The sequence below is a fragment of the Fundulus heteroclitus genome, chromosome 13 (genome assembly GCF_011125445.2).
Source record: "Fundulus heteroclitus isolate FHET01 chromosome 13, MU-UCD_Fhet_4.1, whole genome shotgun sequence".
Lineage (NCBI taxonomy): Eukaryota > Metazoa > Chordata > Actinopteri > Cyprinodontiformes > Fundulidae > Fundulus > Fundulus heteroclitus.
Window position 1 is genome coordinate 20972481 of NC_046373.1, and position 25298 is coordinate 20997778.

Sequence of the window (25298 nt, forward strand, 5' to 3'; positions counted from 1 at the left end):
GGATTTTGAACAGTTTTATGATTACTTATCTCCAGGTAACATAAAAAAACGTGTCTACCAAGAGGGAAAAGGGCTGATGGTTAAGTAAATGGGTCTGGAGGTGGAGCACAGTTAATAGATCCTGGTTCTGACATAGAAGATAAACAGGATGCAAAATTGAATCACCCTAAGTAATTTTTTTCCAGAAATAACCACTTGTAGAATTGCTAATTACGTGCTTTGGATTATTGGGAAAATTTTCTTTAGATTGCTATTAGTGTATTGAGCGTGTTCAGCAGTTTCCATTACTGATGACGTACTGATGACACTTTTTTTTAATTATATTAGGGATTAAAAGATTGTTTAAAATCCTGGTAAAGCTTTTGTTCTTGAAAAAAAAACGCTGAACAATAATTTTAAACAATCTGTAGAATAAAAATGTGCACACTACATCAAAAACTGGACATGTGGTGATAAGGCCGTCATGAAAAGAAAATCCATCCAACATGTATGAAGCTTACTATCAGAGAGTATATTTTGTAGCAATTTATTTCATTTAAAATAAAAAAAACAACAACAATGAGGTTAAGGGGTTTTAAGACTTGAATGAGCATTTTGTACACAATTCCTCAAAGTTTTTTTTTTTTTTTTTTTTTTTAAATGTTCCTAATTTTACAAAAGACATACAGAAAACTTCTATGAGTTGTTTTTGCCATCTGAAATTAGCATGTGGAAACAGTCTGGTGTCTAAAAAAACTAGAAGCAGCACAAGGTGAGCAAAGAGGTCTTTTGGCAAAAAAAAAGAAAATGTTTGAAGTGATGTTCAGAAATTCTGGTTAACTACACATTCTATCTTTTATTTTAATTTTAGTTCAAGGTTGTCACAACTTTGCCCTGGAAGTCAATAATACATTTGTTTTTATCCCTCATTCATATGTACAATTTCTTTTTATTATTTTTTAAAAGGGTCAAAAACAAAACTAACAAGTGTAGAAAATATTTTACAAAGCTTTTAGAATGATTTTGTTGGTTCCCTTCAAAATAAGCAAAAAAAAAAAAAGAACAATTATAAAAGCTAAAAAATAGCCCAAGCGGTCACAGATTTGCGTTTTCAGCTTTTAACTCTGCTTCCGAGTCAGCAGCGTTAAGCCTCTGGCCTCGACTCCTAAAAAGAGCGCATCCGATTCCCAAAAACTGTTCCAGCAGAGACGAGGCTCTTAAATTTTAATTCCTCGAGCCGTTTGGAGAAGTCATGGGTGCTTTAAAAAAGAGCTCAGATTCCCTGAGTGTCATGGTGACCTCGGTCCACGGATTCATTGTGATGCGACAAGAATTCGGTAAAACGGATCAATCTCATGGATAGAAACTCCTTCCACGCTAAAAGTTCTCCTCTAGTACCGGCGGCTCCGGCTCCGGCTCCAGATCGATGGCAGAAAGACGGATCGTGTTTATGTCCCCTTTGCTTTTGAATGTGTGGAGTTCATTATCCTGCATCCTGCGGTCCTCGAAGCCCAGACTCTCCTGCCGCAGGACGGGAGTGCGTGGACGGGGCTGGAATAAAGCGTCAGAGGGGTCCAGCAAGGTGTAATGCCCCTTCCCCTCCTCGGGATCAGGTTCGTTAATAACCGGCACAGTTCGATCAATGTGACCCACAAAAGTTTTATAGGACTCTTCGTGGTTCGTTTTTGGGGATTGCATGCTGTCGTTGTAGATGGAGTTAGTTAGGAGGTGGCCGTAGACCATGGTCTCGTCTATGGAGTCATAGACGTGGGAATCGTTGTCGGACCGGACTTTGGTGAAGTGCTGGTCATTTGGACGGAAGATATTTCCTTGGCCCATGTAGATGGAGGCTTGGCTCCGTATTTTTGATTTCTTTTTCCTGCAGGAACAGATGAAGACACAATTCAAGTCCAAAAAAATGAAAATAAAACACTGAGTAAACTTGTGTTTATTTTTTTGATCTCGTCACCTTGCTAATAAATATATCATCTTTAATCAAATCATTTGAATGTCTTCCTTTATAATCTCATTTGTTCAACTGAGTTTTAGAAATAAAAAGGCGTCCAAAAATGGATTGCTCGTTTGTTTTTCCTTTTTATTACTTAATATTTTTTAGCTCATTAAGAACATTTAATATCAAACAAAGATAATCTGAGTAAAAACAAAAAATTATGTTTGTTAATTAAGGGAAAAAGCCATCCAAACTAAAATATCCCATGTCAAAATATACTCAACCTGTTGAACTTGAACCACAGTATTTGGTAAAAGTCTGTAATCGCATTTGGATCTGATGACGGACTTACGAGCGGACTAAGTTAAAGTAGGTATTTATGACTCAACAATAAGAACTGGGCATAAACGGGCATTAATGAGAAAGTTTCAAGAACAGAACCACCACTGAACAACAATAACACAAAGCTGGCTTCACATTTCCCCAAAAACACATTGACGACCCTTAGGGGTTTTATTGTTAAATAGAAGCTGCTTGTGTTCTGTTATATTCGGTGTAAAACAGCACTTCAGAAAAAGAGCATCATGAAAAAAAGTCAAACATGGTGGTGGCAGCGTGATCGTCTGGGCTATTTTTCTTCTTGACACTATTGTTATTGTTATCTGTATGCCATATTCATCAAAATTGACGGAAATAAAATGCAGAACTGCTTTGAAATTGAATTACTGTAACATTCCATCTTGTTTTCTGAGATAGACCCACCATATTCATGTGTATATCGACACTAAGGTACGCGGATGCAAATGCATTAGGTGCAACACAAGAACATAGGATTCAGAGGAGTTGGTAGTGCTGATCAAAAGCCAAAAGCAATATTTCTGAATTTTTAATGTAAACAAAAAGTAAAAAACGGCGCTGAAACAATGAATCGGACTGTCAACTAATTTAGTAAATAAATCTTGAACTGCACTGTACAGACTATAAAATGCTACCTACTGAAAGAACAGCCCACTAATTACAGCAGTAAACCAAAACTGTATAAAAAAAACAAATAACCCTTCTTTGGCTTATGCTCTATCCAAAACTCCAATATAGTTTTAGCTTTACCTTGTTTAAATTAACTTCGTTATTGCATTTTGTCAATTTATTCACATGGTCTCTTTTTAAATGAATCGATTAATCCAAAAAAGTATTGATAGATTAATCAATTACTCAAATAATCGATAGCTGCAGCCCTAATTAACAAAGAACCATACCTTAATGGAAAAATAAATGCCACTCACCTCACTACAATACACACGACAACCAGTAACAGGACCAGAAGCAGCAAAGCCCCACACAAACCAAGAATGATGGCCAACAGGTCTGTGGAGAAACAAAAACAGAAGAAAAGTAGTACATCCAAGTTTTTGAACGTGAGAATATTTTGTATCAGCGCTCAGAGTGATTCCTTACTGGTCGTTTTCTGAAGAGTAATTGTGGTTTTAACTTTAAACATTCCACTCCCTGGCTTACAGTTGGACATGTTCAGGTAGAAGCTCTGCCTGACCCACAAGCTCTCCAACTTTTCAGTGTCCTTGCGGCTCATGATCTCCTCCTTCCCGCCCAGCAACTTCGCGTCGACGAGTGTTTGACTGGCGGCGCAATCGGGCTGGGTGACGTTCGGGAACTGGAGGTACGCTTTGTACTGACTTGGAAGATCAACGATCCAGGAGACGATGGATAAGGACTCCATCCCCTCAGGCCAGCCTGGAGTGACCAGTATGGTGGGGGACATCATGTTGGGTCTGATCCTGTAGATCATGGTTTCTGAAGAAGACATGTTAGGATTCAGAGCTGTCCTCTGAAGGAGCTTCTCTAAAATATTAGACAATACTGCCCTCATGTGGAGGTTGGAAGGAATGCGAAAACAAAAAGCGGCAACGTCTTTATTTTCACTGTTTAACAGATTTTTTTTCTTGAATAATGAATACCTTTATATCATTATCAGTTTAAAAAAAAAGATCTATTTCAGCAACACCTTAAATCAGTGGCGGCTGGCCCATAGGGGGCGCTCGGGCACTGCCCTCCCTAGATGTGGAGGGAAAAAGTCAAAATATATTTAGATTTCAAAAGTATTATTAATGTCAGTTTTTAATTAAAACATTAAAACACTTCTACTAATTGACTCTACCATTTAGAACATAGCATTTCTCCCGTAGGGCTGTCACTCAAGGAGCACAAGTGTAGCAAAATAACCAATCGTATAATGTTGCTAGGGAAATTGTATAAATATTTGGCCAATCAGCATCGCCAACATGAATGTCTTTGGGGGCTACTGGAATCATAGCCCTTGCTGCACAGTGATATAGGTATATGGCAAGCCGTTTTTGGAAGGTGCTGTGAACATTGTATCAGGTACATAATTTTGTCAGCTGATAATTTTTTTTTCATATTTTGAAATTCTGTTGTGTTTCTGTTGTGTTGTGAAACCCATTGTGTCATTGTGAAACTGTTTGGCTGAAGGTAATGACAGCACAGTATGGTGTATGCCTACTTTGGTGACAAATAGTGAATTTCAGTGTTGTATTTAATACTGTTCCTTTCCAAAATAAGACCTAATATAGCTGTAAATGGTTGAATGCATCTGTAAGCTGCTGATTCTGAGAATGGAATTAAATGCTTATTGTGGAATCGTAGTAATTTTCCAACTTTTAATTTGATGGCATGTACTGGGTTAGGCAGGGAAATCTAATGGCCAGCCCCACCAAGATTTTTTTTCACCAGCCACCACTGCCTTAAATATAGAGTAGAACAACCTGTTCTGCTGATGGATCATTGCTTCTACATCACATCTTTAGTGCTTTTTTTTTTGGCTCAGACTAAAAGCAGCCAGATACCAAGTTTTAACTTGTTTCATTCAGGTGTTGAAAACCTGACAGGAAAAGTTGCTCCAGCACAGATAACAAAGAGTGAAAACAACCTTAATTTTTCCATCCCTGCTGAAGCAGCTTTAACTGACACATGCAAGTTGTAAAGATAGCTTGACGTCAACAGAAGGCAGCTTGCCCTAAATATACATTTTATTCAAGTCTATTGGGAGTCTACTTTCACTTCTCCAAATCTTGAAACTAGATTTTAATTTTAAGAAAAGAAGTGACTCATGATGGCAGATCAAGAACTTAGAAACAAGATTGATAATGATCATTCATAATTAAATTTTTCCCATTTATTAACAATGTGCTTGTTTTTACTTAACTGATACACAATTAGACCACCATGAACACACTTTCTAAAGCTAGCTTTCAAAAAAAAAAAATCATACACCTACATCTCTGAATGAACTAGCTCTGTCATAACTTATAATATAATTTATGTATTATTTACACCTAATGCTGCCACTAACTTCGGGTTGTTTCTGTTTTTCTTCCTAATAAAAGTACACTTGGTTGAGGAATACTGTGTCCAGTCTCTATCCTGGATGAGGCAATTTTTTGAGAAATTGTTGCCAAGAACTATGTACTGTTTTTTTTTTTATGTCTCTTAGAAAGTACACTTTGTTCAGTACTTTAGCTCTTAAATCACCTTCATGCTGGTCCCCAAGAAACATACACAAATGACCTCAGTGGACCTGTCAGTGAACCTCCTGAAGTCTGATTCAGGACAATGACAAGTCCACAAGCAGACAGAAGGCCGGTCCAATTGTGGAATCAGAACCACCTGAAGTTTAACCTGCTCAAGACTGTGGAGATGTCTTGCCACCCTTAACAACACCAAGGATCACTTCTGGTTCCTAGGAACCCCCTTTCTCGGGACCTGAGCTGGCCCACACACACAGACACTGTTTGGAAGAAGGTCCAGTAGAGATTTTGGAAAATAATCTAATTGCGATTTTTTTTTTCATAATATTGCGATTTAATGCGATTTTTTCCCCAGTTTAATTTATCACGTCTTTTCAAATATATACAAACAACAAATCAATTTGCCGTGTGGATTAGGTGCTAAAAGACCTACAGCATCTAAACTCGGAGCAGAAATGATTGCGTTCTGCCTACGATATATTTCAACCAAAATTGCAATTTTGACTTTTCTCTGCATTAACCACAAGCAACAAAAATGGCCTCTAAATAAAGATGTTTGTAAACAAGGACTATTTAAAACAAGAACTTTTAATATTTCTATTGATCAGAATATTATTCAAGAGAACAGCGTTTAATTGATCAGTCCTTGTTGAACATAAGGTCCAACCAACAAGCACGTCTATGTATTAAACTGATTGACCTGTACTTAATGCTTTGTATGATTATATAAACTATAAAACAAGTAATAAAATTAGAGTATCTCAATGCTGCAACTGTCTTCCCTTCCATGTGGAGGCAAACCTACTTTAAACCTAAAGGACATAGCCAAAAATTGCTGACCTCTGCGATTTGGAAATTGCGTTTTTTTAAATTGCGATTATATTGAAAATGCGATTAAATGTTCAGCCCTAGAGATTTTACTTCCTGCAGCACCTCAAGAAGTATAACCTTCCACAGGAGCAGCTGGTCATCTTCTACATGGCTATTATACAGCTTGTCCTGTGGTCTTTCATCACTGTGTGGTTTGGCTCATCCACCAAACAGGACAGGTCATACTGCTACGAGAACTCAGGTCTGCAGTGAGAATCATCAAGATTCTCTGCAGACCTCACAATCCTGGACACAAAGTATTTAGTCTGTTAAAAGTTCCTACCATTTTTTTATATATATATATTTCCTCCCAATAAATAAAATTAAATACGGGGATATAAACTTCTCTAAATTTCTTAGAGTGACATTTTACAGCCGTCACAAACATATTCATGTATTTTAGGGCTTTTTATCTCCTGTCAAGATGCTTCCAAGGTGAGATCAATAGATTTACACATAAATTGAAGGGGGGAAGAAAAATCTGTCTTTGCAGTTTAACAACATAAATTATTGTTTTACCTGTGCTCTTTGGACTGACTGTGAAATTCAGCAAAGGCATACTAGACTTGCTGAAGTCTCGCTCCGTAGCTGTGACGGAGACACCGGTGGGCACCTGAATACTCTGGATCACGCCGTCAGAGCAAAAGTCTCCAATGGAAAAGCCCTCATCACTGGCGAGGTGCAGCGATGACGACTGATCGCACTCCAGCCCTGGCAGGGACTGTCGGAGACTCCCGGTGGGAGACACCAGGTCCAGTTTGGCTTCGGTGGGGATGATGACTTTCCACGTGACGCTCTGGAGGGGCATCAGCAGACAGGAATCCAGAGTGGGAACAGAGAGGGAAGTTGAAGGGCACGACGTTACGTTTTCACACTCTGCAATGAAAACAGCAACAAAATGGGAATAAGAGAATAAGTTATAAATTTATTTATTGTGTATCAGGAAAAATAACGAGAATGCCATTATTACTGGCTCTAAAAGAAATGATATCTAATAAAATGTGACTATGTTTCAACAAACGTATTAATAATCCAAAGAGTATTAAGGACTTAAGAATGTGAGATCAAATACTCTTTGTTCTGTGTGAATCTTTAAATCACCCTCTATATTTCTGTATCTTTAGCCTCCAGAGAGTCGGACCTCCTTTAAATCTTTTAAAGCGTTATTGATCATTAGTTCTTCAGGTTTTCAAAAGGTTTTGTTATTCATTGGAGTTTGGCAGCTTTGTTCAAACATGGTTTTTTGTCCACTACCTGTTCATGAAAGAAAAAGAATAAAAGGATGGCCCGAGAAAAGATAGCAAGTATTTATAGGTCATGTTTTGTTTTTTATATGGGGGAAAAAAAATCCAACAAAGAGCTGATATCCTGATATCCTTCATTTGATCATCTACTGTATACCACAGTTTTAGGAAACAGTAAATTTGTTTTATTTTGCTATTTTTCTAAGCGTGGGCAGTATAAAGTAAGTTTTAGAAGTAGGACCTTCCTAAACCATCGCTGTGTGCTTGAAGTATTGCGCTGTTGCCTGCTAAGATTCATGCAATGTTTGTGAATGTGTTTTGTTTCAGTAACTATAACAAACTGGCCAACCATAAGTTCACCAGTAGTGTGATTTTAGATGTCTTGAATAGGGTGACGAGACGTGCCCAATTACTGCAGACTTCCCCTGTTTTTGACTGCCTGTCCCTGAAAATGTCCCCAATTTAAACCTTTTATAATGGGATGGGGGTGGGGGGAGTTGTGCACAGCAAGAACTATTAAGTTTCCAGCCGCTCTCAAGATGCTACTAATTATGAGTTTTAATTAGAATTTCTACATTCATAATAGAAAGCAATTGTACAGCAATGAAGGTCTATGAAGGTTGCGACAATAACCAAAGAAGACAACTCTAGCTAGTTTTTGCTAGTCATTCATTGAAAATCTGTTCAAGTGTTGCATTTGGATACAATGAGAGACAGAATGGGGCAAGGACGCTTCAAAGAATCCTAGCGTGATTCCTGTCAGTACAGTCAAAATTGTGTTTAAAAAGGTGTTTATGCATTAAACAAAAGGAGCAATTCAAGCGCAAATTCACTTTTAAATTCACAGGCAATACAATATAAAGGTAGTGCTAAAGGGATAAATGCAATTAATGTCTGAATAATAGGGAAAATAAAAGGGTTTAAACATATAAAACAATGATGGCGGGGCACGTAATGTGATAAATTTGGTTTATCTGTAGAAATAATTCACACAATAACTGCTACCACTATTTCTATAAGCTAATTGCAACTGGCAGCCTAATGAAAGAGACACAAAAGTTGAATCAATCTTAACATTTGACAGCCTTTAACACTCACTAGTGACCAGAAACCTCTACAAAAAACATTTAAAAAAAGATTTATTTATTTTTACCAATATCTTGTCTCGCTGTCAGGTTAAAACCATCATCTGGGCAGTCGAGGAAGGAGAGTTTGGCCGTGGTGCCTTTAGCCACAATTATCTTCTCTTTCACTTCATTGTTCATGCTCATCTCACAAAAAGGGTCAGAGACCACCTTCTCAATCTCTATGGACACCGCTTTGTGTTTGGTTAGATCCACCGTGCAGAGAACTTAGAGAAACAAAACGCAGTTAATAGATTTCCGAGTACTAGAGGAAACTTGTTTCCACTAAATACGATTGTAAGTTTCCCCAGCTCTTACCTGGAATGCCGCTTCTCTTCAGAGAAACTCTGTAGCTCAGGCTCAGTCCTGTTAGCGTTGTGTTTGTTTCACAGTTTTTTAACACCAATTTAAAGCTGCCCTGCTCTTCCCGAGGCTGGGGATCCGTCAGAGTCAGTTTGGTGACCTTCGTGTCCTCCTTCTGATACTCAACCACCACATCACCACTAAGACACTCTGGGGCCGAGTGTTTAAGGAAGTTAACGGTGTAGTTGTGCTTGCTGGGGATGGTGAACTCCCACTGCATCTGCTGTTGATCCGGGAAGTCTCGAGGATAGTTGGGTGTGAGTAGGTCTATGTCTGATACGCCTCGTGGTAGATTGACTGTAATTATGGCCGCCACTAGAGAAAAACAAGCAGGTTAGCGGTCAAAAACATGAAAAGTCAGATTTGGAACGGCTTAAACAAGATGAGCTTTGGAAACATCACATTCTGTAGTGGAGGCAGAGGAGGTGTGTGTGTGTGGGGGGGCAGAAGGTGTGGCTACCCTGGGCCCATGGTTATGGTTATGAACGCCAAAAATGACCACACGTACGTAATGGCAAAAACAAACTAACAAGTTGAAAAGTCGGTCTCTTAATGCTGGTTCGCGTGGCGGGATAATTAGACCAATTTTGCCACAATCTTCCCATCCCGACAGGCACCAACAATCTTATATATGTTCCTGTCATGTGTTAGAGCGATCTGGTCCGCTCAGTGGAAAGTCAGGACCACTCCGACCTCAGGCCCGGTGTTCACCGAGAACAAACAAGCACAGTACCATAAAGCTTGGAGCGCCACACTACTCCAGACTTTTTGAATTGAGAAAGCTTTCTGGATGGGAAGCAAAACATCTTCAAACTTTGGAAAAAAGTCCAGTTGTTTTGCTTTTTAAACTTTTTTGGAATGACAATCACCTGGATGACTGAGAATCTTCAACAGCACGGAGCATGCCACCTGTTGAACGTGACATGGGGCCAAAAACACAGCTCTCCTCCATTTCATTTCATTATATATATATATATATATATATATATTATATATATATATATATATATATATATATATATATATATATATATATATATATATATATATATATATATATATATATATATATATACACACACACACACACACCCTACCATTCGACAAGGGGTGTGCCCCCCCACCCCCGTCATTCCTTAAATATATATTACTTTTTCTTTAATACAGAAAGTACTCCTAGACCAGAGCACCTGCATTTTTTTGTGTATGCTTTTTCTTCTTAGGCTCGCACTCAGTTGCGGCAGATAGCTGCTAACAGAGTCAGGTTATACTAAAGAGCTATTTCTGTTAAAGGAGTGTTTTCTCCTTTCCATTGCTGTTGCATTCATGTTCAGTATGAGGAATTGCTGCAAAGTTGACACCACACAAATGTCAGTGACTTGATCCGATCTATGGGCTTCCTTAAATAGAAACAAACTTTTATTAATTGGAATAATAAACGGATCTTGACTGCATTGTTTGACAGCCAGAATTAAATTGGAATGTAGGAAATTAACCGTGAATCAGTTGAAATGACTGAAAATAATGTATATAAATTGGATATTTTTACAAAGTGCCTTGAGATGACATTTGATTGTATTGTCACTGCATAACTAACCTGAATTGGATTAATAAATTAAATTGGTGTTCTGCTGCAACACAAAGCAAGCCACATTGTAAAAGTCTTACCTTCTGTCACAGGTCCAACATTAAGTTTGAAATCCACAGGGTCAACCTTTGCATCCCCGGGCACCGTCAGGGTTACACGGCCCTTGTGACGAGCCTGTATTGTGGTCACGGGGCCGCCTTTACAAAAAGTGCCGATGTTCGCTGGGCCGGTGCGCAGATAGATGATAACAGAGTACGTGTGGTCATCTGGACAGGTGTCTTCACTGGGAATTTGCCGCAAACCTGTTTCTGCAAAGTCCAGCTGGAAAACTCGTGTGGAGACAACCTTAATGTCCCAGGTGAAGCTCCGGTTGAAGTCGGGGAAAAAATTAGTCTCGGCGTGGATGGTATCACCAGTACAGTTTGTCTCTGTGCAGTCTGAGGATAAAGCAAAAATATATAAAATATCCTTCTTCCCCCTTATCTGGTCTACTTACTGTACAAACTCACTACAATTATTATGGCTTAAACTTAAGAAAAACCCCAATTTCAGGTTTTCAGAAAGTTAAAATGTTGCCTGCAAAATGAATCCTCACGGTATTTGTTCGTTGACAGACACGAGAGAATCCATCTTTAACCACTCCGGCTTCAACCGTTTGTGTCTGAACCAAAAACGGTTTGGGCCAATCACGTTGCAGTATGGAGGTTTAAGGCGGGACATACCGGTGCGACGAAAGCATGAGTTGCTAAGTCAACCAGCCAAATCAACACAAACATGGCAGCGCAGGAGGACGCACGCGTAACTGCTGCTATCACATCTGTTTTGTAAGAATCTACGGTTTCTTCTTTGAAAGTAGAACAGCTAGAAGTGCCGTGACTTGCTTACCTGCTATTGGCTAAAGCTTGCTGTTTAAGTCGATACCGATATTGGCTAAAACCAACCTTTGATAGAGAATCCTGCTGAAATTCACTCCTTTCCCAAAACGGATTCAAAATTAGCAGTCCCAGATTGATAATGTGCAGAACTAGAGTATTAATCTGACTGGCCAGGTTAAAGGCATACTATGCAACATTTTTCAGTTAATTAATGTGTTCCATACCGTTTTGGATGATTAAATGAGTCATTTCAGGTCGAACAAAGGTTTTCTCAGCCGCCCTGGTGGTCTATAGGGGAAATACCGTATTTGCAATTGCAGGAGCCCTCGGCCCGCACACACAGGCTCAGAAGTCTGGTGCATCGCGAGAGTCGGTCTTGCTTTAAGGCGAGAACTGCTACACGCCCGCAGTGAAAGGCATGCTTGTTGCTAGCGCAGTGGCGATATTTGTGCAGTTATCATGGCGGAACCAGTGAGAAAACAGCAAAGGCCCATGTCGGAGCAGGCAAGAAAGAGGAAAAGGGCTCTGGACAGAGAGAGGAGTCGTACACGGGTGAACATCGGGCAAGCTTTTTCCAAATGGCGAGAGCTAAAAGAGAAAGAAGGCTGCAAGGCTGACGCGGACCTCACGTTTCTGCTGATGCGATTGTAAGTAACATTGGAATGGTTTCTCTCTCTCTCTCTCTCTGCATGTTCATACTTTCACTGTGTTAGTCATTGTTTTTACTGCCATTTTTTTCCACTTTTCGTTGCGTTCGCCTGTCTGCTAAGCTCAAAACAACCGCGCCTGGCTTGACGGAGAAACCAGAACAGCTGAGCATCTTTACGACAGTGCACTTTTACTTTCGCCCTCTGGGGCGAGCCTCGCTGGGAAAATCAACCCCGGTTGCATAGTATACCTTTAATTGAGATATACCTCTGCAATACGACAACTCTAATCTGAGGCAGTTTTAATGTTCATACCAATTTCTCTGTTAATCTCCACACTGAAGATATCCTGCGGACGTGGACATGTAAAGTTCACCGAAGTGTTGCGAGGATCTTTCAGTCTCTGCGTTTGTGAGTTGCAGGACTTTTTGGAGACCTCAGTTACACAGATTGCACAGTCTGGTTCTTTGGCCTTCCTACTGATGATAATGTGCGTGTTGGGGTCAGAGGTCACAGAAACTGATCGTACACCTAAAAAAAACAGAGACGAGAAACTTTTTAAAGCACGATGAAGCAGTTTCATGGATATATTTTTTTTGACTGCATAGCGTTTAGTTTGTCCTACATAACATGTTTTGTTCTTTCATGAAACAGTTTTAAAACGCGTTCTCACGTATCGGTGCCGTTTTTAAACTGAATACAGTCCGGTCCAGTTCTCCTTCTTTGGGCACTTCAACAGTCACAGTCGTCGCTCCGAACAGGTCAAGCTTAGACACTGTCCCACCTTTGCAATAACTGCTAGTTTTCATCTGTCCATCACTCGTCGCATGTTTGACTGTGTACAGAAAATCATCGTCACAATTCTCTGATGCAGAAATTTCCTTTAGTCCATCCTTAGGAAAGTCTAAAGTTAAAGTAGTCATCTCTGGAACACTAATGTCCCATGTCATGGTTTTTTTGAAGTCCCTGAACAGCTCTGGATCTACTTCGGCCCCAGCGGGGGTACAGGAACTCTTTGTGCACTCTGAGAGAAAATAGAAATGAAAAAGTTACTGCAGCTGCAGCTGTTGTTCCACCCAGGTGAATCAAAGTAAACGGTTTCATAAAGAGATGGTATTCTTACCCAGTTTTGTTGCCATCGTCATACTGAACACATCTTGAGGTTTCATACAACTAAACTCCAAAGGGAGCTTTTCGGCACTTTTTAGTGTCTTTACAGTTGAGCTGCAATCAGGACTGGCGCCCCCAGGAACGCACACTTCGCATTCTGACTGGCCAAGATCCCGGCTCAGGACCACAGTAGAAGTGGGCCCAATGGTTACAGTCATTGCTTTTTCTTGTAAACAAAAATTCAAAACAAATATTAAATATCATAGAGAATGCATTGCTTAAAACGTTCTAAAGAGTCTCTGTAAAATAGATCCTTAATGCATTTCCCTCTATTCTATCATTTCGTCAAGCCCAATATGATGATTGAAATCTAAATCTAATTTACAAGCATATGTTGATGTTACCAACAGTTTATCCAATGCAAGCCCATGCAACTATTTTTGTTTGTTTTTGCCAGATTTTTAATATATCCCCGGTGGTTGTTTCTTCTTTCAACTAACTGGGACAATTAGTTCATGACAGAAAAATAAACAGTATTGACAAGTATTGAGCTACAATAATCAACAAAACAATATTTGTTGAAGTTAGCTACATGCTAATCATTCTATAAATCATTTGTAACTTGACAGACTTGTAAAGTATGATACTGAAAAATCTCAGTTTGAAGGGACATATTTTAAATCACTATGTGTCCCGTGAAACAAAAAGGGAAGTTGCAAATCTTCTAGCATTAATCTGAAAATAAATAAATAAAATAAAAAAAAATAAAAAATGTAGGGAAAATGCTTAACAGCATGGGGCAAAAAGAAAATGGGACAGGACATATTACCGGGATCGATTTGTATAAGGATATCAGAATTCTAAAACTTAAAGTCAGGAAAATGGCCCAAATTGTAATTAAACATCTTTAGAGAAGAGTTAGAATGGGCTAAGTTATTTCTTACTCATTGGTCCGGGCGAGGTCTGAAACAGGGAAGATTCCACCTTTATGTTTGGTTTAGTTTCAAGGGACACGACGCCTTCATTGAACAGGACAAGTCGCGTCTCGGAACCGCCACGACAGTACTGAACTGGTTCCCCCTTTTTTGTTTCAGATGTGTCCACTGAGTACTGCTTTCCATCAGAGCAAGGCTGTGAAGTCTTAGTCAGTCCATTCCCAAGCACGTCCAGACTCACGAGTGTCTTTTCAGGCGCTTTCAGCTTCCAGGTGAAAGTTCTGGTAAACTCTGACAGAATGGACGACTGCACTTCCACCATCGTGGGCTCGCACATCTTCTCCGTACATTCTGTAATGTGTCAAAAGTTAAGGATATATTTAGTTGAACTAATTAAATTGTTCTGCTTGGTACTAGAAAGTAATAGAACAGACATAACATTTATTGATCCTCAGTTAACTAATCCTGTGTGTATGAAGTGCTATTACACACAATGACTAATGATGCGTTTAGAGATGAGTGTGGAAATTATATTAGATTTCTTACAATAATTCACATTTGGTAATTCTTTTTAGACTTTAGACAGCTTTATTTGTCATTTTGTATGCACAAAGTGCGTACAGAACGAAATTTCGTTTGCATACAGCTTGAAAAAAAATCACAGTAAATTGCACTAATTTTCAAGGACCACTATCCATCATGTGAAATGAACAGTATAATGCAACTGCAAACCTAACATCACTGGCAACCTAAATACAGACCGGAAAATAGAAATTAATCAGAGATTAAGATAGCAGGCCGATTTAACCAAACAATCCTACACTACTTTATGTTTATCTATGAATAAATCCTATTTAAATGAGTACAGTGGATTTTATGATTGAAACATGACAAAATGTGAAGAAGTTCAAAGAGTGTGAATATGTTTGCAAGACACCACTAAGAGAAAACTAAATATTTGTTTTATTTCAGAAAAGGAACAGAAGAAACAAATGTTCTCCACTTCCTGTTAACGTGACAAAGCCCTCACAGAAATTTCACAATAGGTCTTGTACTTTTTTCTTTACAAAAGTCAGTTTGCTTAAAGCTTTAAGAAAATTCTTAAAGAAAAAAGCCCTAAATAAGGCTAGAATTTAGTTCACTGAAAAGAGAAGAAAAAAAAGCATACAGTTGAAGGAGAACAAGGCGTTTAAACTCACCAATTAATCTGCTAATTGCCACATTGTACGACTGTTCGATAGGCTGGGAGCAGTTAAACAGCAGTTTAACTTCCTTTTCAGGCACTAAATTAAGAGAAGGTTGACAGGACGTCTGGGTGTCATTAACACCACTGATAGTGCATACGACACAGCCGGGCTGCTTGCTGGACACTGTAACGCTTAAACCTTTTTCTGGCAGCACCTTGGTCTTGTAGGACTCTGAGGAAAAAGAACAAACATTACAGAAACTGATTTTAAAAATTACATTTAAAAAAAAAACAGTTAGCCATGAATAAAAAGAAAAACAAGAGATTTGACATTGCAACTATTTAGTGAAAACAATGAAAAATGCCTTTGCAAATTCTAGGGCTGGGTATCATCTAGGATGAGCCGATTCGATACGATTCTCGATACACAGCTCACGATACGATACGATTCTCGATACATAGCTCAGCTTGATTTGATTCCAATATCGATATTTATTACTTTGAATTAATGCTCAGTGATTCAATCACCAAAATCAGCCAAATATTATGTTTATGTTCTATTTATTGATCACAGACATATTAACAGGAAAATAAAGTGCATTTGCTTCAATGCATTTAACGTGTCACAGAAACCAAAAATGTGCCCAAACATCTGATTTTAGGGTCAAAGGAGCTTCTAAAATCCTGTCGGCCGTTCCACAAATTCGTCTCACTCGCTCTCCTTCGCTGTGAAGTGTAATGGTTGCGCTGTAATAACGCCCCCTAGGGTCTTCGGTTCTCCACAATCACTATCAAGCTATTTCTGGATAATGTTCACCTAAACTAGTGCACTTTCACATCTCCCACAGGTGCTGGGTCCCAGGTATTAAGTGTTCACTTATATACAGTAATCTTGTAATTTATTTATTTATTTATTTATGTTCTTTCACTTTCTTTTTTCAAATATCACATTACACATGTCAGCTTACATAATAATATATATGATTTAGCAATGGCATCTAGGTGTTATTCGAGTGTATCTGTTGCTTTATGTCTGTTGGTTGTGCTGTTCTTTTTGTGTCTCTTTCCAGGTGATGGAGCAGACAAAGAAGGTTTTATCATTCTCTCCCTTTTATCTCCTCTTTCTTTCACCTCTACTCTTTTTTTTCTTCTTTCACTTTTTGTTCTTCCTTTACCCTCCCATTGTCATGTCCATATAATTTGAAATTCTCCTTGCAGGAATCATAATAAAGCTATTTACAAGCATAAATCAAGTGGAGCACTATGGCGAAAGCCGTTTGCTCCACTTGTAAAAGCAAAATCTGTCGAGCTCTATCTGGCATTGAGATATCAATTCCTATTGCCATATTGCTAGACAGGACACTGGGAAAAAAAAAAAAAAAAAAAAAAAAACGCCCCCTAGAGGTTGGGAGGTATATCGATATTGAAAGCCAGAATATCGATATTAAATCGTTTTTAAAAATATCGATATTAATCTTTATATCGATTTTTATGCACAGCCCTAGCAAATTCTCAGTTATTCAGGTCATCGTAACAGTAGATAAGCTTAAATTGGAGGCAACAGGACTTTCACTTAATTTTTCTCAACACGTTTCGACACCTATCCAGGAGTCTTTGTCAATTCTGGTGGCTCACACTTGAGCAACCTGCAGTTGGTAAAGGACATTGAGGTCTATCCTGCTAGGCGCTTTCTAAATCAGATGCAAATCAATTCCCAGTCACTGTCCGGGGTCGTTAGAAGTTATTGCTTGGTGTGAGTGGAGTACTCGGTCACCTAAATCATGATCAAAAGCTGATGCAATTTCTTTGGAAAAATGAAAAAAAACTGTGATGGTAAAATAAACAAACAAGTATTTTTTTGGTTCTATACTAATACAGAATAATTCATACAAATAGTTGGATGGTTTGGCTGTTTGCAGGCTTGGAGCATACAGCCGTGTGTTTACAGAGTAACAGGCAGGACAGACATCAGCATTGACTTTAGTGAAGCAACAATCTTCATATTGAACCCTAACTGGATTAATAATGGGGTGCCACTTATATGAGACTCCAAGGCAGTTGAGCAAATACCTTTGGTAATATAATGTATATCAATTGATCCCTTGTATTTCATTTGAGATGTGTCTAATCATAATCTCAATAACTCAATTCTCAAACCAAAGTCTATTCATTTTAGATAAGTTTCATTTTTTTTTTATTCAATTTCCTTTCTAATAATATCCATGCATGTATCCATACATTGTTCATGTATATACATTTATTATTGTTTCATTCATTCTCTGCTATCTTATTTCTTTTGGAATTTTGAGTTAGTAAATTAATTTAGATCAACTGAGCCTTTACTTGCAATAGCGAAAATTAATTTTCAGTCCTGATCTATATTTTAGACCATCATACATTTATTATTATTATGACACAAGACGCCTCTCGCCCATTGACAGCTGGATATAGGCACCAGCACCCCTCGCAAATCCCACAAGGGACAGACGTGTTAGAAGATGGATGGATGGCTGGATGGATGACAAACGACGGGATTTAGTGGATCAACCATTCAGTATTTACGAAACAGTACATCCAATAAAGATCAATAACAATACACAGCGCTATGGTGGGTGAAAACCAAGCATGTATCAACATAGTGTTGCAACTGTGAAGAACAGTTATGCAGCCAGAACACATGGAAAACCATGAACTCCTCTGTGCAATAAAATGCTCTGGGATCTAATGTTTGGCCATCTGTAGGACAACTGAAGCCTGGTAAAACTGGGTCATGCAAACAATTAAACAATATTGTGAAAAGAAGAAGTCCATCCATTCATGGTCATCTTGTTACCCAAGATCAGTTTGTGGGGGAGGCAGCAGGTCCGGGAGGAAAACCCATTTATTCTTCTACCCAGCAACACTCAGCATCATATTTTTGGATCCCAAAAGGTTCCCGGGCCAGAAGCAATAAAAAGTCCCTGCAGTGAGTTCTGCCTTTTTTCCGGGGTCTCCTCCCAGTGGCACGTGCCCAGAAACCTCCAAATGGAGGAGTCAAGGAAACATCCTGATCAGATGTCTAAACCATCTCAAATGATACAGAAGAGTAGTAGCTCTACTTTAAGCTTTCCTTGGATGGTGGAGCTCCTCACCCCAGCTTTAAGCAGGAGGTTCATTTCAGCTGCTTGTATCCCGGATCTTGTTTTATCACCCTTATCTCATAACTATGGGGTGACAGCATAGAGGGCACAGTAAATCAAGAATTTTGCTTTTTGGCTCCGCTCATTTTACACCAAGGCAGACTGGAGCAATGCCCGCGTCACTGCAGACAAAGCACCAACCCATCTATTCATCACCTGCTTCATCCTACAATCACTCATGAACTAGACACCAAGATACCTAAACTCTGCCCCTTGAGGCAAACCCAGACTCCATAGCTTTTGGGTTGAGAACCATTATTTGAGAGTTAGACGAACTGACAAAACTAAAAAAAAAATACAAAAATGGAGTTGACCAAGATTAACCCTCAACAACAAGAGAGACTTCTAAAGTAATACAGAAAATGACTGCTTCAAGTTATCGCTGCCAAGAGTGGCTCAGAGAGATTGCTGGTGATGAATGAGCAAACACTGTTGCCAGGCACGCCTTTCCTACCGACTGTAACGATGAACCAGAACGAATTAACCAGAGTCCAACAAATCATGAGTCATAGTGAGTAAAGAGAGTAACTCTTCCATACAAAATGCACTTTGTTCTAGTAAGAAACTCGCTTCTTTTATGAGACCACATCAATTTAAAGCTACAACACTGCTCTGGTTTTATGCTTTACTTAGTGCATGTTTTAGTTAAGCAATATTCTGGTTTCTAAAGGAGCACTGCAGATTGTGAAGCATCCCTCTACTCCTCAAAAGGCCTCACTCTGCTGGGCATATTCCACTGGAAGTCAATAGCATTCCTCTTAATTTGGCTTTGTGTTAACATGACTGCATTGCATCATACAAAAAGACTTGTTGGCTAGACAACCATCGCCTGTTCTTCCACATCCCTGAGGCAGCCACCAGGTTTCAAGAGTGAGGAGGTTTCCTGAACTGGTTTGGGGAGGTCACCATTGTCTTGCCTGTTTGCATTTCGTACCGGAGCTGTGGCAGCAAGACTCTGATAATGTAGTGTTGAAACCAAGATGGTTTGTTAGTTTTACAGGCTGAAAACTGTGCCAAGTTACACCGCTGGCACAACCATTAAGTATTTATTTCAAGCAGGTTGGAGTCATTCTTTTTTACGCTCAAATGTCTTCAAAAGGTTTTAGAGGAGGATCCAAAGTGGATTTTAACGCCAAAGAAAGTGAAGGTTCACATGCGACCATGGAAACTTTCATTCCAGTCATTTTACAAGCTTTATTAAAAGCTTGTCCATTAGAAAACAAAACAGAAAACTTGAGCCTAAATGACCTGGGCTGGGCTGAATTGGACGGTATCATAAACAGTTTTTTATGGCAATGCCGGTCTCAGGGCCTTTTGTGTGCCAGTAAATAATGAATATCTGAGGAGTTATTAAAAAAAAAAAAAAAAAAACATGGAAGCCCCCCATTAGAATTTTTTTAAAATATCAATCAAAGTTATAAAAATCCTAAACAGAACCAACAGCAGTTCTTAGAAAGACAACACTCAATTAAATTTTAACCCTGAACGTAATAAAACACACACACAAACACAGGAGATTCATATTTCTGCAGCAGATTGTTGATCAATCATTAATGAACCTGGGATGAATTCATGCCTCCAGGAAGGACGCTCCATTAACGCTTCATAAACCATTTGAAAACAGCAAGCTAAATGGAAGAGTTGAGAGATAATTCAGCTCACATTGACATTATCTTTTATTTTCCATCTTTCTAGCTATCCCTGTCATAAATCAGGAAGCACTAATGCCCTTTATTAGCCTCAAAAGTGCAACCACAAAGGAAGGGATCATTCAAGTTCAGCTGAATGATCCATTTTATGTGACCCAAAAAGGTGAGACAAAGCACTTTGGTGAAGTCCGATTTGTACTATACCAAAGGCTATTTTACTCCATTAAACAAATTTGGGTAAGCTTTGATCCACACTAGTTAAAATTTACACTACCTAGCATAGACTGGATTGCAGGGGTTCCCCCACTGTATTATAAGTCTGCCGTGTCTCCAGGCTTCACTTGAACCCTTGCCAAGCTAAGCGTCCTCAGTTTACTTATTTCAAATAGTTTTTTTATACTCCAGTAACAGTGATACCAAAGCTGGTATATAGTGGTATATAGTCCTCGATGTTTGAGAGTAACACAAAAAAAGCCAGTAAAGCTCCCGTATCTGTGACAGTTCAGTAGTAAACCTACCAGACAATATAAGCTCATGCTAGCTGTTATTAGCTAGCATTAGCTAGATAGCAAGATTTTTTTTTGTGTGATTTTTAGACTTCCTTTAGACTAAAAGCACATGTCAAGGGGTCCTTCTAGAAATCTGCAAAACTTACAAAAGGTCAAGCCTAGACAGAATTAGTCTACACTAATGACAGGTTATAGAAAACACAATTTACAGACTGGGAAACATTTGTTTTGATTTATAAAAACTGTTATTTTAAGGTTTTGACAACATTAGATGTGTTCTGGTTTAAAAACTATGACACAGGTCAAATCCTTACAGAAATAGTTTTACATTATTGACAGGGGATATAAAATACTTTGATTTTGTAAAACCTTTATTCATTTTCTGAAAATAAATAGAATAACACTTTCACTTATATGCCAGTGTGTGTTTACTAAGATCTACCATCAATGTAGGACAGTTCTGTCCACATTTGACTTGTCTAGGTGTTCTAAATTTCAATATGGACCTCATGGAAGGTGGTCTTGGGCAGAACAAAGCCTTGAAATCTACATTTATTGACTTTTTAAGAACTAAATAAAAAGGTACCACATATCACAAACTTCATATCAGCCATCATTACTGTGAAATAACTAAAGGTTTGGCCTGACTAAGTGGTGCAACTTAAAAAAATGGACCACTTCTGAAGCATTGTCAAGACATACAGTCTGTTTTGAGTTTTCAAAACTTAGATAAAAGTTTCACAAAACATAAACTAAATTTTATATAATTTGCTCTTACTGAATGCTGATGGGTAGTTTATTTTTTCCAAGATAGACCAAGTAAAGTACTATCATGCCAGAAAAAGCCTAACTTTTTTTTTTATCTGCAGAAATTGTATACATGTGCAAAAATTTACAATCTATGTTACCTACAATCTGTCAGTAGTGAATAAAAATAGTGCAAAGGTTGTGTCTGTTAAGGCGGGTTCGTTTTAAACTAGATCTAATGCAAAATGGTCTGAGGTAAAAACTGAAAATGTAAAAAAAAAAAAAAAAAAGAAAAAAGAAAATCACTTTTCAGATTTCACAAACTTTAAAAAGATATTTCAAATATATTTTTCTGTGATTAGGATTTCTATGACTATAATGGTCCTGTGTCGAGGATATTCTACCTGGATATAATGTAGAGCAATTTGAGGTCCCCCTTAAAAAGAAAAAAAAACTCAAATTGCCCTTTTGAGATTTTTGTTACCTGAATAACGGTTCCCAAACTGCATTTAAAATAATATTTAACAGGGATAGGATAGCCTGTTTATAGTTTGAACATTCAAGTATTTTAATAAAGACAGTCTAAGGATGTTAAATATAGTGTAATGGCCCTTTAATCAAGTGTCGAAACAGAAGGTACGAATCAAACACGAACTTCATGCATACGTCATGAATAAAGCTTGGTCTTCAAATAAGGGCGTTTTGCTTTGTTTATTACATTTTAGCCAACTGACATATCAAACTATACGTGTTAACACGAACACAAGACTACAACAAACACATATTTCCAGCTGGCAAATGTTATTTTCCTCACCTGATGAGTCCAAAGATGACACAAACAAAAGCGCCATGAGAGCACATGCCCCGCAAAGACGCATGTTTTGCAATATAGGGATCCTTCTGACTAAAAAAAAAAAATACAATATAAAAAAAAAACCTAAAAGTTAAAATCCAGAGTCGTTGTTCAGGCAAGCGAATGCATTTTCAGTTACTTTCCAGCCACAGCAAAGACGGTGACAGCTACTTCCTGCTCCAGATTACCTGCGCGCAGAGGAGGGCGTGGCCCCACGGGCGGTTACCTGTTCTAACTTGAGATGAAGATCCTGTCCGGCCACTGGCTGGGCCGTTGAACAAAAAACACGCACAAATACCTTACCGGAATTGCGCGTGGGTCGGGGTTACAGTCGTGTGCAGTGTGACACAATGGGCGCCCTATTTATAAGCGGACAAGCATGCCACAGATGGCTGGCATGGGGCTGTGTGTGGATCCCCAACATGAGGCGTGTGATGGGTGTGGAAGCAGCCTGTGAGACTCGGGAATAATTGAAGTTATTTATTTCAAGAGTGCATTTCTTTTATAAGATGATTTATCCTCCAGTGGGATACAATTCAAAGGATATTACAAAAACACAGCGGGGAAAATAACCCTAAATCCAAACTGTGCTGCAGAACTTTGGAAAGGAAGTAGTGTCTGCTGTGACAGGCAAATGAGCAAAAAAAAAAAAAAAAAATGCAAAACTAGATTTGAGCTCAGTCAGGGACATTTTCTTTTTCCCACAGTGGAGCAACAGCATGTGTGATTTCATTGGAAGGCCTGACACTGTCAGGAACACTCCCAGAGCTGCAGAGGTTTGCTCTTGTCACCACATGCCTCCCAACACGCAGACATTCCTGTTCAGAAACATACCTGAGGGCTGGACCACTCATAAACGCACGATGGGGTTACATTTTTTATCCTCCCAACCCTTACTTTCCCCCGTACTTCAAATGCAGACGGAAATTTAACAATCCGGATCAGTTCAAGCCTCTTTACCCTTCTTAATCCATTGTCAAAGAGCAAAAGAAGAGTAAAAGTTTTGTCCCACTAACGTTTTGACAAAGGGTTGTGGTTTGAGTGAAGCAGCTCATGTGGGACTTTTTTTGCCAAACCAAACTAACAGCATGCACAGTGAGTGTAGCACTGCTGTCTCTCCTCCAAACAACAAGCCCTCAGAGAAGATTCAGCAGCTGTCAAATATCCCCTCCCGTCCCATGAAACTGTAGATCCTGGACAGCCACACATGTGCTGCTGCTGCTTCTGGGGGTTTCAGGGCCACGTTTTGTTTCCTGGATCGTCCACTGTATGGAGAATCATTAACACTGACCGCGAAGCTCCAGGAAGTGTTGCAAACTGCTCAAATAAACAGAGAAATTTAAATATATTGTCTGTTGTAATAACCAATTGATATAAGCAATATTTGTAAAATGTTGGACCGTTAAGGTCTGCGGATAGCCTGGTGACCCGTCTAGGGTGTACCCTGCCTCTTGCCCATTGACAGCTGGAGATAGGGACCAGCACCCCTCGCGACCCCATAAGGGATAAAGCGTGTTGGAAAATTGATGGATGGACCGTTAAGGTTAACATTAGAAACACATCTACGGCAGCAGCTTGTATTATTTAAAGAAAGCTGGTTTCGGGTAAGATGACGAGCCTGGACCAGGGGTCTGCAGAGGCTCTTTGGACTTCCCACAGTAGCTGTTTAAATGATTAATAACCTACAAAGATCTTTCCAACATAGACATAATGATAAATGCCGGTTTTAGCAGTTTTGTTGTGGAATGATTGCAATGAAGTCGCTAAAAGTACCAGTAATGTGTTTCATATCTATTTATCTTGTCATTACATGGGAAATTATGTGTGTTTGTGTGTTTTTACATATAAACATAAGAAGTAAACGCATCCATCCTCTTTGTGCAATTTTTTTTTTTTACCTTAAAATAGAAATAAAATGGTAGTTAATCAGAATGACAACAGATTCCCTATACAATCATATTCAATGACTTAGAATATTAGCAAAAAGATGATTTATTTTAGCAACTCAATTCACAAGTGAAACATATGATATAGATTACTTACACACAGACTGGTGTTTTCAAGAGTTTATTTGTGTTAATTATGATGATTTTTCTGCACACAGCATATGAAAACATTGGAAATGTTACATTACATTACATCAGATCAATAAAAAAAATGTTTATGTAGTTTAATGAAAATATGTTTAATACCTGCTTATAGGATGTTATATTAAAAAGTAACATTTTATCTCTCAAATGAGACTCGTTTCATGTTTTTGTAGAAGACATTTGCCAACAAGTATAAATTGCCTTTTTATTTTTTAAAGTAATGTAACATTTGCAGCTGTAAATGTTTTATTTAGCTGGACTTAGGAGAACCTGAGGGGCTCTGAGGATTGTAAAGGTTTCAGACCCCTGGCCTAAACCGTCCACATGGAGGCAGTAACACATTAACTGTTTCCTGGAGTTCCTCTTCAACATTTCACATGTGCAGACCAGCTGCAGAAGAACACAAAAGGCATTTTATGTTTGTCACTACATATTAAATAGTAGCAGCAGTTTTTATTCCAATTCACTGTGGTGTCAATTCACACAAATATCATCTAGGGGAGCTTCACAAGAGACCAGGTGTGGTTCAGATCAGATGTAATATCCCAAAATAAAGGGAGCACTAAAATAACACATCCTAGATCTGAATTAATGAAATATTCTTATCAAATACTTTGTTCTTTACATAGTTGAATGTGCTGACAATAAAATCACACAAATATTATCAATGGAAATCAAATTTATTAACCCATGAAGATCTGGACTTAGAGCCACGCTCTAAATTAAAGTGAAAAAACACACTACAGGCGGATCCAACTTTGATGTAATGTCCTTAGAACAAGTCATTTTGACTTGTTCTAAGGAACTGACTGTGTGTGGTCTCCACATGCCTGTATGAC

The 25298-nt window shown here is 38.6% G+C and overlaps 1 protein-coding gene across 1 annotated transcript; it reads right to left on the reverse strand.

Annotated features, from left to right (window-relative positions):
• Positions 1–510: 510 nt before the first annotated feature.
• Positions 511–22576, reverse strand: cdcp1b (CUB domain containing protein 1b). Its single transcript, XM_036145345.1, has 14 exons — positions 22558–22576; positions 22331–22420; positions 15446–15664; positions 14256–14597; positions 13325–13537; positions 12875–13225; positions 12517–12732; positions 10760–11116; positions 9047–9406; positions 8758–8955; positions 6880–7236; positions 3386–3739; positions 3214–3295; positions 511–1858 (listed from the first exon to the last, which is right to left on the reverse strand). The coding sequence occupies exons 2-14, from the start codon at positions 22392–22394 to the stop codon at positions 1357–1359; spliced, it is 3615 nt and encodes a 1204-aa protein (XP_036001238.1). The 5' UTR covers positions 22395–22420; positions 22558–22576; the 3' UTR covers positions 511–1356.
• Positions 22577–25298: the final 2722 nt, after the last annotated feature.